This window comes from Colias croceus, chromosome 4 (assembly GCF_905220415.1).
Source record: "Colias croceus chromosome 4, ilColCroc2.1".
NCBI classification, from domain to species: Eukaryota; Metazoa; Arthropoda; class Insecta; order Lepidoptera; family Pieridae; genus Colias; species Colias croceus.
The window spans coordinates 598,881-616,200 of record NC_059540.1 but is presented as its reverse complement, the minus strand read 5'-3'; the positions used below and the strand labels follow the sequence as shown (position 1 = coordinate 616,200).

At 35.5% G+C, this 17,320-nt stretch overlaps 4 protein-coding genes across 4 annotated transcripts; 2 read left to right on the top strand and 2 right to left on the bottom strand.

The window, feature by feature from the left end:
• Positions 1-815: 815 nt before the first annotated feature.
• LOC123691178 lies at positions 816-3,893 on the bottom strand. The gene is made up of 3 exons (XM_045635459.1): positions 3,755-3,893; positions 1,777-2,289; positions 816-1,522 (listed from the first exon to the last, which is right to left on the bottom strand). The coding sequence occupies exons 1-3, from the start codon at positions 3,828-3,830 to the stop codon at positions 1,107-1,109; spliced, it is 1,005 nt and encodes a 334-aa protein (XP_045491415.1). The 5' UTR covers positions 3,831-3,893; the 3' UTR covers positions 816-1,106.
• Positions 3,894-4,651: 758 nt separating this feature from the next.
• Positions 4,652-7,637, top strand: LOC123691387. Its single transcript, XM_045635738.1, has 2 exons — positions 4,652-5,253; positions 6,574-7,637. The coding sequence occupies exons 1-2, from the start codon at positions 4,816-4,818 to the stop codon at positions 7,387-7,389; spliced, it is 1,254 nt and encodes a 417-aa protein (XP_045491694.1). The 5' UTR covers positions 4,652-4,815; the 3' UTR covers positions 7,390-7,637.
• LOC123691386 (DNA-directed RNA polymerase II subunit RPB1-like) lies at positions 5,634-9,028 on the bottom strand. The gene is made up of 3 exons (XM_045635737.1): positions 8,523-9,028; positions 7,397-7,555; positions 5,634-6,577 (listed from the first exon to the last, which is right to left on the bottom strand). Exons 1-3 carry the CDS (start codon positions 8,763-8,765, stop codon positions 5,723-5,725), a joined length of 1,257 nt encoding a protein of 418 aa, XP_045491693.1. The 5' UTR covers positions 8,766-9,028; the 3' UTR covers positions 5,634-5,722.
• Positions 9,029-9,884: 856 nt separating this feature from the next.
• On the top strand, positions 9,885-16,497 carry LOC123691378 (pre-mRNA-processing factor 19). The gene is made up of 10 exons (XM_045635732.1): positions 9,885-10,057; positions 10,273-10,422; positions 10,558-10,691; positions 11,054-11,194; positions 11,514-11,696; positions 12,521-12,643; positions 13,040-13,158; positions 13,803-13,947; positions 14,705-14,883; positions 15,371-16,497. Exons 1-10 carry the CDS (start codon positions 10,039-10,041, stop codon positions 15,675-15,677), a joined length of 1,500 nt encoding a protein of 499 aa, XP_045491688.1. The 5' UTR covers positions 9,885-10,038; the 3' UTR covers positions 15,678-16,497.
• The last annotated feature ends 823 nt before the right edge of the window (positions 16,498-17,320 follow it).

The following is a 17,320-nucleotide window of genomic DNA, read 5'->3' as shown; positions in this document are numbered from 1 at the left end:
TATACCAAGTTTCATCGAAATCGAACCGCTAGTTTTCACGTGATGCCTTCACATACAGACAGACAGACAGACAGACAGACAGACAGACAAAAATTTTTTTAATCGCATATTTGGGTTTGGTATCGATCCAGTAACACCCCCTGCTATTTATTTTTTCAATATTTTCAATGTACAGAATTGACCCTTCTACAGATTTATTATATGTATAGATGAAACGATACCAATTTAAATTTCGCGCTGTTTATGTATGATGTGCGCATGCCTTAATGCACTAAGGCGCATGCGCAGGTTTTAATTATTTTATAATTTTAATAAAATAAATAATTTAACAATTTCAATGATGGACCTATACGGACCTAACGGTGAAGAATACGATTTAGATAAAATTCGCCAATTTTGCTATTATAACTATGGATGAGGTGCTAATGAGTAGTTTTTTTATACCCAAAATTTAAAAAATATTAAAAAAAAAACTAAAGGGGACCTAACGAAAAAATTGTGGGACCTTAAAGGACCTAACGGAGACCTGTCGATCAAGGTCATTTTCGACCCAAAATTCTATTGATGGGGTGCTAAGTTTGTATTGGTGATATTATATCCAATAGAGAAACTCGGAGATCAAATCGGACCAGTAGTTCCTGAAATTAGCGCGTTCAAACAAACAAACTCTCAGATTTATAATATTACAAATTATAAATAGTATATTGGTATACATTAATAATTATTAATTGAAACTGGGATTTTTTCAGTTGTTACACATTTTAAAATGTAATTTTGTTCCAGTCAGGTAAACTTAGTTCAAATAAAGAATGATAGGCATATAAACAAACACTTTATTGTTTAATAATAAAAATTGGATGTAGGTATGGGTGATATGGTTTATTATAATTACGTATTATTACACAAATTTGTATACCTATAATTAAAGTATGATTAAAATTTTAAATGTAATAAACATTTTTAAAAGAAGACAAAAGCATATATCATATGGATATACTTATTAATAAAAGATTTATGGCACACACGATTTATATCATGTCATACGTAATCTAAGCGTAATCTATACGCATTAAAAATCTATTATGATGATCGATATCAAATATTAATTAAGAACACACGTGATCATTACACCTACACAAATTGTATACAATAGGTTTGCCAACAAAAAAGTTATTCCAAATAAAACCATTTTCATCATGGTCAGAAAAGCTTGTTTGAGCTGTCTTGCTTTTCTTTACTGCCGATGAAGATATCTTCGAAGTTTGCTTTCGTTTTATCCCCTTATCCGAGATATCAACTTTCGGAGTAGAACACATAAGAGGTTCTAGTATACTATTTTGTGAATCAACTTCCGAATTAACTGATAATTCTGAAGCAGCATGACTCAATGAAGTGGGATAACCAGTGGACGTATTTTCACTAATATATTTGGATACGTCAGTAGAACGTAGGATACTTCGTTTCCTTCTCATGATATCTGGCTTTGGTACAGAGTCACCATTAGATTTATCTTCACTTGCATCTGAAAAAAAGTAATCATTGATTAAAATACAGTGCATTCGAAAACATTACTATATTATAATTTATTGATAAACTTCGTGATAATAATGATTTAAAAATATCTATTGGGGTTTGCCTAACTTTATAACCTGACTTTACTGTATTATAAATTGATACTAATACTCAGAGGCCGTAAGTCAAAACCAAAATATGTAGGCATTATTAAATTTACGTAAATATTTGGACTATGGCTTTCAAATATGTGTTTTTTTGTACCTTCGGTGCTAGCAAGCTTAGGCAATTCAATAGATGGCGCTCTAGACCTAAAGGGAGAACAAGGTGCTGCTATTATTTCGTCCTCACAAAGCTCTTGGTCAATGTAACGTGCATCAGAATTTTTTATACGTGATTTGTTCGTTTTTGACGTTTCCTGTTCCACTATCACGCTTAACTCTTCATTTTCGACGCAACCGCTGGCTCCTGAAGGCCTTTCCGTACAATTATCAGAATTATATAAACATCGGAGATCATTTATCTCTGGACTACTGTGTTCTTCTATTGCATTTAATTCCACTGATTCTTTGTCAATAGTATCAGATTTCGGGGCATCACACCCTCTTCGATCTGCCGATATAATTTCCTTCATTTTTTTCTCTAACTCCTGATAAGTCTCTTCTGGGTCATCGACATCTTTTCTTTTAGGTACCACTTCAATATTTAGCTCTGGTAAATATTCATTCGAGTCAGTACTGCTGCGTCGCTCTCGCGATTCTGGTATGGGAGATAACCCTGAAAGTAAATGAACAATGATTTAGTTATTATACCTTTTCTTTATTTTTCCGATCGCATTGTAATCACTACATAGTATAAAACAAAGTCGCTTTCTCTGTCCCTATGTCCCAATATCCCTTTGTACGCTAAAATCTTTAAAACTACGCGACGGATTTTGATGCGGTTTTTTTTAATAGATATAGTGATTCAAGAGGAAGGTTTATATGTATAATAACATCCATTAAATAGTGGAGAAGTACTGTTATTTTTGAGGTTTCTAATGTGATGTCGTAAATAATTACATTTTTTCCGCTTACATTGCAAACGCAGGCTGAACCCTACGAGTTTTATCAAAATAATGTACTAAGTATTGTACACATTGAAAAGGTCTACAGAAAATTCCGCGATGGTATATATGTCTATTAGTCCATTGAAAAGCTACATTTGGGGTCGCGTTTTTTAGAGGACGCAATTTTATTTTTTTGATGTGTAGGGGGGGGGGGGGTCAGTGCGAAGCTATCACCAAGTTTGTGGGGTCACCACCCTTGTCCCACGACCGCCATCTTGAAAAGAGCGGTTGATATGGTTTTTACTATATATCTCATAAACTATTTATCTGATAAAAAAACATTGTTAGAATTTTTTTGTTGCAAATTAAATTCTCTACAACTTTAGTCTAGTAACTTTTTGCCGTAGAACTATAAATAAAAAAATTATAAGTGAAAATGTTCAGAAATTAGAGTAGAGAATTTAATTTGCAACAAATAATGCTAACAATGTTTTTTATCAGATAAATAGTTTAAGTGATATATCGTAAAAACCATTTCAACCACTATTTTCAAGATGGCGGCCGTGGGACAAGGGAGGCGACCCCACAAACTTGATTTTAGCTTCACAGTGACCCCCCTACACATCCAAAAATAAAATTGCGTCTTCTAAAAAACGCAAGATTAGGCCTAAAAATGTAACATTTCAATGAACTATATCTCTTATGGATAACCCACAATAACTTTTTTTGTCGTTTACTTTTTACGACAAATAATGGTTGATTTTCGAAGCGATTTTAAGTTTTAACCAATACAGCATTAATCCTTAACCAATTAAATACTCTCAATACATTGTTCATTTAATATAGATCTAAATGGCCCTTTCACCGTATGATTTAAGTGAATATTTTCGAAGATATTACAGATTTAAAAATGGCGGGACGTAGCGTTTGCGGCGGTACCGGCCGGCCGCCATTGCACCCGTGCAAAGTCGGGGCGGGTCGCTAGTTTATATATAAAGAATAGTTTATGAGCAAACATAAACTATAAGTATCTTTTGCACATGATATCCCTCATAGAAGTGGACTTCATCACAGGGCCGTAGCTAGACGAATTTGAGGTAGGGCAGCGGTTCATCATCATTATCTCCAGCAAAATTAGCCATTAAAAAAAAATACAGCTTCTATTTTGATAAAATAAATATTATCTCAACTTACTTGGTTCCTCCTCAAAATACTTTCTTGCCAAATACCACTTCTTTCGCTCCCAGTCTTCATTACTTAAGCGCAACATATTTAAATAGAGTTTTGTTTGATTGAATAATAATGAAATGAGACACCTTTTGTTATCGTGTTTAAAAAATAATATTTAAGAGGGTAGACGTGAATTAAAAGAATTCTAATTACGATGATCTGGGATCGGGAGTTGCCATTTGGAAAAAAAAAGAAGAAGAAGAAGAATTACGATGATAATGATGGCAAAACTGTGAACACGAAATGAAATGAAATAACTAAATAAACATATTTTATTAAGACGTGTACAAATTTTATTTATCCACATAAAAATTCGCGATTCGTTTTTGGTTCAAGTAGTCACAAAATTCATTGATTTACCTACCAATGCTAACTTAGCACCCCATCAATGGAATTTTGGGTTGAAAATGACCTTGATTGATAGGTGTCTGTTAGGTCCTTTAAGGTCCCACAATCTTTTTCGTTAGGTCCCCTTTAGTTTTTTTTAAAATAATTTTTAAATTTTGGGTATAAAAAAATACACTTTAACACACCATCCATAGAATTTCTGGTCAAAAATGACCTTAATCGATAGGTCTCCGTTAGGTCCTTTAAGGTCCTACAATTTTTTCGTTAGGTCCCCTTTAGTTTATTTGTAAATAATTTTTTTTTAATTTTGGGTATAAAAAAATTACACCTTAGCACCTCATCCATAGCAAAATTGGCGAATTTTATGAAAATCGTATTCTTTACCGTTAGGTCCGTATAGGTCCATCATTGAATTTGTTAAATTATTTATCTTATTAAAATTATAAATACTACTTGACCCAAAATTCCATTGAAGGGTGCTATAGTCGAGCCAAATTAAAGCATCTACAGACGCTCCGATTTGGTTGGTGCCAACCATATTGGAACCGACATGGCAACCATTCCGACATTGCTACAGATTGTCCGACGGTTGGCCTTCCAGCTGTCAGTTGACCATAGAGTTAATATAATATATGCAGTTGACTTTGTTATGAAGTAGTGAACGGACGTCTTGCCTCATGCCACCGGTATTATCGAAAAATGCTAAAATAGCGTTGGTTGCAGCAACCATTGTTGCTACAGCACCGCTGCAAAAGGAACAAAGGAAAAAACGAAGAGAATGGGCTAAATTCTACTATAGAAATAGAGAAAATTACAGTCATATGCGGCTCCTTAAGGAATTGGATGATGAAGATTTCCGAACATATCTTCGAATGACTCCAGAATCATTCGATGAAATATTAAATCTTTTGAAAAGATATATAGCGAAAACCGATACAGTTATGAGGCAAGCTGTAACTGCCGAAGAAAGATTAGTGGCAACTTTAAAATATCTCGCGTCAGGAAGAGAATATAATGATCTTAAATTAAGCACATGTATATCACCACAACTACTGTCTGAGATAATACCAGAGACCTGCGAAGCTATCATTAGAGTACTCAAAGATTACCTAAAGGTATGTATTCAATAAAACAACTTTAATATATAAAAAATAGTTTATTTATTTTTCTAAAGTAATAGTATACATAGTATAAAACAAAGTGTCTTTCTCTGTCCCTATGTCCCTTTGTATGCTTATATATTTAAAACTACGCAACGGATTTTGACGTGGTTTTTTTTCAAACTCAAATTCTTCTTCTTCTTCTTCTCTTAAATAATGGCTCCTAAAACTCAAACTCAAACATTTATTTATTCAATTAGACTTCTTCGAGAAGCACTTTTGAAACGTCATATTTTTAACATTTACTACCGATTCGGAAAGCAGCATCTATGGAGAAGAACCGGCAAGAAACTCCATAGTTGCTCTTTTTATAGATAGAGCGATTCAGGGGAAGGTTTTAGTACATAATTTATTAGGTTTTAGACAAAGGCGGGCGGAAAGCTAGTAAAAATTAAAATGGAAAAGTACGAATATCACTGAAAAATTACTTTTTAAAAATCAAATATTTTTTTAACTCCTTCCCCTTTCCTCTGACTACCTGTTGTTGATTGCTGCTTATGTAATTAATTAATGAATTGGAATCTAATTGTTGCTGGTATGATGATGGTGGAAGCTGAGGTAATGTTGATGACGTTGATGGCTGACTGAGTTGAAGTGATTGTGATGTATGTGAGTACTTATGTGATGGTGATGGCTGACGATGCTGTGGGGATGGTGATGGTGATGGTGCAAATGGTGACGGCTGGTGATGCTGAGGTGATGGTGATGGTGATGGTGCAAATGGTGACGGCTGGTGATGCTGAGGTGATGGTGATGGTGATGGTGCATATGGTGACGGCTGGTGATGCTGTGGTGATGGTGTTGGTGATGGTGCAAATGGTGACGGCTGGTGATGCTGTGGTGATGGTGTTGGTGATGGTGCAAATGGTGTCGGTTGGTGATGCTGTGGTGATGGTGATGGTGATGGTGCATATGGTGACGGCTGGTGATGCTGAGGTGATGGTGTTGGTGATGGTGCATATGTTTGTGGCACCTGCTGCTGGTACGCGTACCCCTGACCTAAATATTGTACTGATCTTCTTTTAATATTTATTGAGGTTTCAAAAGTAAGCACTCCTAGTTTTGCATAGAACAATGTTTCTCCTATTAATTTTTCGGCGAGGCATCTTTGTACTTTTGGGAGCTCCTTGAGCTGAGAACTCACGGAGTTCCCGAAAGCATCAGCTGATGTGCCGTCACCAGATATTAATATTTTAGCAGACTCTAGTAATTCCGACTGTTTCTTTAAAATGTCATTTTGCTTTCTTCTCGTAACGCGTTCTCTTTTTGTTGCAGGTTCCTGAAACAGAAAATGACTGGTTACAAATAGCTAAAGACTTTGAAATAAAATGGCAATTTAATCATTGCTTGGGTGCTATTGACGGCAAACATGTTATTATCGAGAAGCCGCCAAAATCGGGTACACTGTACTATAATTATAAGGGAACTTTTAGCATAGTCCTGCTTGGTATTGTGAATGCAAATTACGAGTTTATTTATGTAAATATAGGTTCTAATGGCAGTATTTCTGATGGTGGAGTATTCAAACATACAACTTTTCATGAAAAAATGAAATCGAACCAACTAAATTTACCATCACCTTCTATTTTACCGCAATCAAATGTTATCGCCCCATATTGTTTTGTGGCAGATAATGCATTTGCCATTAATGAAAATCTTTTAAAACCATATCCAAGAAGAAATTTGACACATGATCAAAGAATTTTCAATTATAGACTCTCCAGAGCAAGAAGAATTGTAGAAAATGCATTTGGTATTTTAGCTGAACGTTTTAGAGTATTAAAAAGACCAATTCAAATTAATGTTCATAATGTACCCAAAGTTGTAATGGCTTCATGCACACTGCACAATTATTTAAGAAAAAAGTCATCAAACTATATAACAAGAAATTGTGTTGATACCGAGGATACTGAAACATGTACTTTTCGGCCAGGAGACTGGAGATTAAATGACAACTTAGTAGGCCTTAACAGAACAGAAAGGCAACGTACTGCAGATGGTAATTCTGTTAGACAAATATTCACTGAATATTTTAACAATCAGGGCCGGGTACATTTTCAAGAAAGAATGATTAATACTATGAATATTTAAAGCTTACCTCATCATTATGTGACTGGGAAGAATCCGTCTCCATATTATCAATAACCTCTGTCGTCGGCGTGATTTTTTCATCCAAGAATAAGAGGTGTTCATAGTACCATAGTGATGGCGTATGCACCTCATCGTTTCCAGCGCCACTAGTCTTGCTAGCTTCCACCTAAAATATGTAAAATATCCAAATTTATTGTTTACTGAAACCCATAGTTGTTTTATTTCTTCAATAAAGTACTTAGAATATATTATAATGATTTTTTTACTTGTTAAGTATTGTCAAAACATGTTTTGATTTACCACTATGTATACTTGCTAGTCTTGCTACATCAAGACATGTTTTGATATTGCGCAGCCGTATATCACTTCATATTTCTCTTGTTATTTAGACTGTAGAAGCCAGTCTAGGGAATGGGCGAAATCCTTTAGCAATCATGTCATCCATACTAATATTATAAATGCTAAAGTAACTCTGTCTGTCTGCCTATTACTCAATCACGCCTAAACTACTGAACCAATTTTCATGAAATTTGGTATGGAGATATTTTGATACCCGAGAAAGGACATAGGCTACTTTTTACCCCGGGAAATAGGATAGATTTTATCCCGGAAATCCCACGGGAACGGGAACTATGCGGGTTTTTCTTTGACTGAAGAGTTCTTTCTTGAAGAGTTTGTTTGTTTGTTTGTTTGAACGCGCTAATCTCGGGAACTACTGGTCCGATTTGAAAAATTCTTTCGGTGTTAGAAAGTTCATTTATCGAGGAAGGCTATAGGCTATATATCATCACGCTAAGACCAACAGGAGCTGAGCCACGCGGGTGAAACCGCGGGGCTCAGCTAGTTCATAATAAAACGCAATAAAAATAACTACGTTAAAAACAACCGACTTGAAAAACGGAGAAGTAAAAAATAAAAAAGATTTGATATTATTAATTACCTACTACATATTATTTAGATGTGCTATTTATTAAATAGGTTTGATATTTATTAAATACTTTTTAGTGAATCAAAGTTTCTACATTTCATTTATATGTCATCGAGATCAGACAAAAATGCTCATAAATTAAAAACATATAAAACACATTATTTATTTATATACATAACAGGATATTTGACTTGAATTTGCTTACCTTTTTTCGCTCCCTCCTATAGGATGTACGCATATTATCTAACTTATTTTTTAATGTTTTTAATGTAGCCCCACTGTCAATTTTTTTTAATAGTTCTAACATAATAATATATGCTTGATTTCGGGCATCTCTGTTTGCGTAATCTTTATTAGTTAAATCCCATAAACAGGGAAAGTCTTTATATACTTCCAGTAATTTTATTATAATATCACGTTCGGTGACTGTAACTCCCTCGGCGTTCATGTTGACACACCGGCGGCGTTGCGAATGCGAATGAGTCAATTACCTATATTACTCTATGGAATGAGCCGATTTGGTCGGAACAAAGCTTACAAACGTTCCAATTTGGTTGGGTCGGATAGGAAGTTGGTTTGGTTGGTATCGCTGGCGCATCCGACCACGTCAAACCAATATTAATAATAATTATGTCGGACCGACCGCTCTCTACACTTTCCGATTTGGTCGTGGTCGGATGGTTGGCACCAACCAAATCGGAGCGTCTGTAGATGCTATTAATAGGCAACATTTGACGTCTATCAATTTTATCTTCGAAGAGAGGTAACCTGCTTAAAAACATCGATTAAAGTGAATTAATCGATACGGATTTGAAACACTTGTCAATCGAATTTATTAATTTATGATGATTTTTATTCACAAGTAATCAATGCATTCGATTCTAGATGTCAGATTTCGATTTTTAGAGTAACGTCTCTAGTATTTAAAAAGAAAAAAGGTTTATTGACACAAAATTGTAGCGACGTCAGTTCTTCAATTCAGAAATTGTTTATTATGTTTAGTATGGTATATCAGTAAAATGAAATCTTAAAATTACTTGTATCGGTCATTATTATTATAAATATGTAATCGTAATTGAAAAAAGTTAAGCAAATGTGCAGTTCTAACAAAACGAAATATCATGTTATTCTATGTCGTCGTTACTAGGTTACGTTGTTGAATTTTGTTGAACTGTCAAATGTTGCCTATTAAAATGGCTCTACTATAAGTTTGCATTGGTGTCAAACATGCTAGAATTCTAGAATTTAGGTGTGCTAGATGTCGAGATAATTTAGATAAATCACCATTGATACAAATGAATGCAAATATGAAATCATCGTCATAATATCAGCTCATTAAGGTCATGCCTAGATTCTTTAAAAATAGCTATGATACTTAAGCGTATCAATGTGTTTTAATATTTTATATATATATATATATATATATATATATATATATATAATGTGTTTAAATTTTTTTCCTCGTTTATCAAAAAAATTCGGGCGTACCTATTCTAGCAAGTTTTTGAACGTTACAAAGTAAATCGTGATCTATATTACCTACTTGCTCTGTGCGTGAAATGAAATGTCAAACATGTGTCAAACTATGAAAGTAGCTTGCAAGATAGTGTTTTGTCCTAGTTAAAAAGATATAATTTTCATATAAATTGTGGGAAAACACTTATAAAAGGATTTTATTAATGTTCCTTCTGTGACTAAATCGAAAACAATCGTGATATAAAATGGCTTTGTACTGTGCAAGTAAGTGTTCGAAACGGCAAATAACTTAAGCGCACCGGTTGCCACCAAAAGCATTTTTATTTGAGGCATTTTTATGATATATTTACCAGAGTAAAAATACTATTGTTCATAAATTTTACGATAATTCGTGAAATCAAGTTTTAAAGAAAAGAAAAATATGAGTCAAGCTATATAAAAGTTCACGTTCAACTTCTAACCTAATTTGTTTGTTGTAGTATCAAACGAAGTACCAGAAGTGCCCGTGGTGTCACCTTCATCAGGAGCGGTGTTCGAGAAACGTATTATTGAGAAATATATAATAGAAAATGGGGTAGATCCAATCAGTGGAAAAGAATTAAGGGTGGAAGATCTTATTGAAATTAAGAGTAAGTTGACAGGGAAACTAGCTGTTTGCTAGTCTACAGTTCGCTATGTTTTTTTAAATAATTTGAAAAACATTGAATTTTTTGTGCACTCACATGTAGTTACTATGTAAAATCATATAAAACAAAATGTTGCAGCTCCCCCAATAGTGAAGCCAAAGCCACCAAGTGCCACATCCATTCCCGCCACTCTGAAGAGCATGCAGGACGAGTGGGATGCGCTAATGCTGCACACATTCACACAGAGACAGCAGTTGCAGACTGCCAGACAGGTAAACTTGCATTTATTATAATTGGTTTCTGGAATTGTTAGTACAATAATATTTTCAAACAATAAAAATTGATTGAGTCTGAAATTGTCAGGAAATTCAAAACATTAAAATAAATAGTAGGTATGTATGATAATGGATGTTCTTGTGTTTATTTTAAGAGAAGTTATATTCCGTTAAAACAGTTTTTAAGCATTATAATTATGCATAATATTCAATTTTTAAATAATTCAATGAAATTATTTTTCTCGAAATAGATTGTGATTATACCTGTTTTAATTTGATGTAAAATGAATGGTATGAAATAAATTTAAAAACTTAATTTCTTCTCCTATTAATTATATTATATTTTAAAACATTAACAGGAACTAAGTCACGCATTGTATCAACACGACGCTGCATGTCGTGTGATTGCGCGTCTAACAAAGGAGGTGACGGCCGCCAGAGAAGCCCTTGCTACACTGAAGCCCCAAGCTGGTATTGTTGCACCGCAACCTTCACATGCGGTAAGGAAAATAAAATTTAATATACTGCGAATTGTGTCATTCAACCTAGTTAGCAATATCCTATTGAATATTGATGCATATCCTTAAGTTTATATAACATCTCATTTTTTTCCGAAATTAATTACAGTTACAATTTAAAAATAAATAATAAGCAATCAAATGACTTTGGTCTATTTAAGTCTATTTAATGTTTGTGTTAAGCGCCTTGAGAGGCTTTTGCCCAGCATTGGGACACGACAGGCTTATACAATACAATACAATACAATGTTAGAGTTTAGTTTTCCATTTTATTTAATCACTAATAAACTTTTGTACCCAGGCGGAGGCAGCAGCGGGCAGCGGAGGCGCAGTACCCATTGGCATGTCAGCGGAGGTGGTGTCCCGGCTGCAGGAGCGCGCCACGGCGCTGACGCAGGAGCGCAAGCGGCGCGGCCGCACCGTGCCCGAGGGCCTGCAGCCGCCCGAGCAGATCCGCGCCTTCCTCACGCTCGCCTCGCACCCCGTGAGTGGGATTCTATTCAATTTCTTCCAAGAGTGGCAATTTGTTTGCCAATGTCACGTTGGGAAGACAATACACGCTTCAGAAATTAACATTAATATACGGACGTCGATCAAAATGCAGATATACCTAAAACAATAAGAGACAAACACTATGTATTAAAAAGATACACAACATAAAAAGTGTGAGCTAGCCACAAGATTCTCAAAGTCCTGCAAAAGCTCATCATATGAGTCCAAAAGTGCTGCGAAAGCTCTTCACGTGAGTGCAGCTGCGAAAGCTCTTCATGTGAGTGCAGCTGCGAAAGCTCCTCACGTGAGTGCAGCTGTGAAAGCTTCTCACGTGATTGCAGCTGCGAAAGCTCTTCACGTGAGTGCAGCTGCGAAAGCTCTTCACGTGAGTGCAGCTGCGAAAGCTCTTCACGTGAGTGCAGCTGCGAAAGCTCTTCACGTGAGTGCAGCTGCGAAAGTTCTTCACGTGAGTGCAGCTGCGAAAGTTCTTCACGTGAGTGCAGCTGCGAAAGCTCTTCACGTGATTGCAGCTGCTCATCTAAGCTCGTGCCATGCTGTCGTGTCGCGCGCACTAATACCGTCGCTTCAGCTTTTTTTTGTTAGTGACCCTAACTGTTTACCTTCAAACTGGATCTAAATAAATATTTTATTATGATCTCTTTCAAGGAAAAAAATTTTTTTAAAGACATTTCATTATTTTCTAACATGAGTGAAAATTGTCGATATGACGTCTCATTTATTTCATTTTCTCTCTTTAAACTTTTTATTCTTTTAAAATTGCCAAAAAAAATTATTGATAACAACGATCACTCGCAGGGTCTCCACTCGGCCAGTGTGCCCGGTATCCTCTCGCTGGACATCAACCCGTCGGACCACAGCCGCTTGTTGACTGGTGGAAACGATCGCAACGCTACCGTCTTCAACAAGGATACTGAACAGGTACACTAGGATACCTACCTATTTTTAAACACCTTTTCTTAATGTATGCTTGGAAAAATATTAACAAAGTAATTATAAAGAACTGGACCTAAATGAAAACCTTGAGGAACACCAGATGTGTTGTAGTGGGTTTTAGCATCTAAACCATTAACAACAACAAAGAATGAACAATCTCAAAATATGTATTTATTTATCGTATACCTAACCAATTATGACAGTTCTTATCTATTTAATTTTTGCAACAGGATATGATGTGGAACTCTGTCAAAAGCCTTAATGCAATCTGTGTAAAAAGTGTCGACTTGTTTATTAATTGAATCCAGTGTGTTCAGAAAACGCTGTTATAGTAAAATTTAGTATATAATTGAAATTGAAACATTTTTAAACTGTGCGCAGGTGGTGGCGATCCTGAAGGGTCACACGAAGAAGGTGACGCGCGTCATCTACCACCCAGATGAGGACACCGTCGTCACCGCGTCGCCCGACCACACCATACGCGTGTGGAACGTGCCCACGTGAGTCATATTCACTAATAATAAACACAATAGTGTTAATTTTGGTGCATTTGTAGTTAATGTTTTGATGGAACTAGGCCTAAAATTTTGTTTTTGTAATAATGAATGTGCCCACGTGAGTTACTTTTACTAATAATTGTCTGCATTTTGTTTTGTTTTTTTCGTTTCATTGTTTGAACTGTTTCTTGATGAAACTATTTGTGAATTTTCTGTGTTTGTAAGAAAATTTTCACGACTTATGTATCAGAAAAGACGCAGCTTCAAATCGTGCCTCGCGATCTTTCTTTAAAAATTACCGATAGTTACTAAGAGCGATAGCTGATGTAAAACTCTATGACATATTTTATACCCAATTTTATCATTTATCTCATACGCTTCGCACATGCCGTTTTGCTCGATTATCTACCATCTTGTTTACGTATCTATACTAATATTATAAAGCTGAAGAGTTTGTTTGTTTGTTTGTTTGTTGGAACGCACTAATTAACTAGGAAACTACTGGTCCGATTTGAAAAAATCTTTCGGTGTTAATAGCCTATTTATCGAGGAAGACTATCACGCTAAGACCAACAGTAGCAGAGCAATGCGGGTGAAACCGCGGAGCACAGCTAGTAACTATATATAACTGATGAACTCGTGCGCAGCTCGCAGACGGTGGCGCTGCTGCGGCCGCACGAGGGCCCGGTGACGGGGCTGTCGCTGCACCCGACGGGCGACTACGTGCTGTCCACCTCCACCGACCAGAGCTGGGCCTTCTCCGACATACGCACCGGCGCGCTGCTCACCAAGGTAACCTGTATTTGTGTAAATTACCCTCAAATGTTAATCGTTTGATTATAACCTAACTCGCGAGATTTAATATTGTGTTTCACCTAAATTGTGAAACTACCACGTTTTAAACGCATTTAATATGATAAAATGGTAGTTTTAACTGAATCGATAAAACATTATTCTTGAATTTTGATATTTAAATGCTTTGAATTTATAACTATGACGGTAAAATGTCAGCGCTAAATCGACCCTATTTGAAGTGGGATCGCAGAATACATATACTTTAGTATTTTCTTAAGTTTGATTTTACTCGGTTATTAGTGATGCAACAACTATTCGGCGAATACGAATATTCGTATTCGTATTCGCCGAATAGTAGACATTTACCGAATATTCGTATTCGGCGAATATACGAAAATTCAAAAACGAACAGTCAGCCATGTACAGTCGCTTCGGAAAGACTTTTTTCAACGGCTGGAAACATCCAGACTGAAAAAAAAAATCGAGTAAAACCAGAAAATCTACGAATTTTATGTTTTTCAAATAAAAATTATTCCTACTGTAAATTTTAATTATAAGATGACTAAACATTCATTAAATAAATAAGTCTTTTATTACCAAGGCGAGATATTCGTATTCGCCGAATAATAGGTTTGATATTCGTATTCGTAAGAGTAGTATTCGTTGCATCACTATCGATTATATATAAATTAAAGTCTTTTCAAACGGTTTTTAATAAGTCTACTAGAAAACTAAAGCATATAATTTATCACAGGTGAGCGACTCGTCCGGCATCAGTCTAACAACAGCGCAGTTCCACCCGGATGGGCTGATCTTCGGCACCGGCACGGAGAACTCGCAGGTGAAGATCTGGGACCTGAAGGAGCAGAGCAACGTGGCCAACTTCCCGGGGCACGTGGGGCCGGTGACTTCTATATCGTTCTCGGAGAACGGGTGAGTAGAATTCATGGAATGCGCATGCGCATGTGTTGGACAAAACTTAAAAATTTTACCCAGATGAGAATTGTGTAATCTTGAGGAACTAGTAGACGAAAGGTATACACTGTAAAAGATAAAGTAGGCGAATATTATTATTATTATTTAACTTTTGTTTTTCGATCAACTTTAGTTTTAGAATTTATTTTAATGTGGCTAAAACAAATTTAACACTGAAGCGTATTTTTTGAGGAATTGTAATAACAATTTTTTTCTTGTTATCTATACTAATATTATAAAGCTGAAGAACGCGCTAATCTCAGAAACTACTGGTCCGATTTGAAAAATTCTTTTGGTGTTAGATAGCTCATTTATCGAAGAAGGTTATAGGCTATGTATCATCACGCAAAGACCAACAGGACCGGAGCAATGCGGGTGAAACCGCGGGGAACAGCTCGTTACATATAAACATGGTTAATTAATATATCCATCTTATACCCCACAGGTACTACTTAGCCACGGCCGCTGAAGACGCGTGCGTGAAACTCTGGGACTTGCGTAAACTGAAGAACTTTAAAACCATCCAACTTGAAGAAGGCTACGCGATCAAGGAACTCTGCTTTGACCAGAGCGGTACATACCTGGCTGTAGCCGGTTCTGACGTGAGGGTCTACCTGTGCCGGCAATGGCAGGAGCTGAAGGTCTTCAACGACCATACAGCATCAGCCACTGGAGTCAGATTTGGCAAGAACGCGCAGTATATAGCGTCTACGAGCATGGACAGGACGCTCAAGCTGTATGGTATCGAGTAGTAGTGTATGTATAGGTAGATAGGCATGTTTTTTGGTAAACATTGACGTACGAATTACAACTAGACTCGCTATGATGCTTATAACTCAGCCCCCGGAATCACAGACACAATAGAAAATCTATTGTGTCGTGGACCGATCGGGCCGCTTGGGGCTCAATGGGTTAATAATATTGTCCGTACCAAAACTCTGCCTACATATCTATTAGATAGAGTTTTATCTGATGAGCGTATACAATGAAACTTGAACGTTAATGCCACGAAATAAGGTGTTAATTTGAATGTATGTTTAATAGGCGATTAAGAGTTTTGTTGTTTATAGTACGTCAATGTTGGCAATGTCGTTTTTTTTCAGTTTGAAAACTGCCCGCTTACTTATAAATTTCTCAATGTCATCCTTTTTTTGTATTTATCTTTCAAAGGTCGAATAATTTGTGTGATAGAAGCAGAACTATTGATTATTGTGTTGTTTTTATAAGTAAGAGGGTTCGTTAGATTTAATGTCAGATTATATCGTGATTTTAAGTAATTGTAATAAATGAATTGTTTAAGTATTCATTTGTATTTTATATCAAAATTTTCAGTAATAAATTGTTTTTGTGTAAGAGATTGAACTGCACACTACATTTTGTGCAAGATACTGATATTTACAGCGACAAATATTAAGTTTAAGTGTAATGAATAATAATTATAGTTAATACTTTTGTACGAAAGTCTGGGCGTGAGATGATTGATGCTAATGACAGATTCAATAACAACTCTAGTATAAGTACATACAACTCTATTGTTAAAATAGTTTATGCAAATAAATTGAGTGACCATATAATACAGTCGTTTTATTATACACTAGCTTCCGCCCGCGACTCCGTCCGCGCGGAAAAGTTAAGAAAAATTAAGATTTTTTTTTCTACGTATTTTTCCGGGATAAAAAGTATCCTATTTTACGCCCAGGATAATAAGGTATAATTATACCAAGTTTCATCGAAATCGAACCGTTAGTTTTCACGTGATGCATTCACATACATACAGACAGAAATTTTTTTAATCAGATATTTGGGCTTGGTATCGATCCAGTAACACCCCCTGCTATTTAGTTTTTCAATATTTAAAATATACAGAATTGACCCTTCTACAGATTTATTATATTATGTAAGTATAGATGTATAACCTTATAATAATAATAATTATATACCATACACTGAACTTTACAAATTAGATGACATGAAACATACAAAAGGTTAGCACGTCAGCACGTAAAGTTACGAAACATAGGTATACGCCAACTAATTGGCTTACAAATATTGAGACATAGGATATATTTTATTATTGATGTAATTATAGTCTAAGTTGAAGACCTATTTTTTGTAAAAGTATTTTTCCTAATGCCTATGAATATCCGATAATAAATAAAAAATAATTTGGTCTAAATAAATATTTCGCGGAGCAAGTAGTTAGGTTTGACATGGGAAACTACATAAATCCTGTTACGTGTGCTTAGGTACCTATCCTATAAAAGAGCATTACAAAAAAATCTATTATAGCCGGCCTCTATCAGCCGACATATTTCTCAGATATAAATTCAGCAAATACAGAAATGCGTTCATAAATGTTATGACATTTTTAGATCGATCTGACAAAAAATTCAAA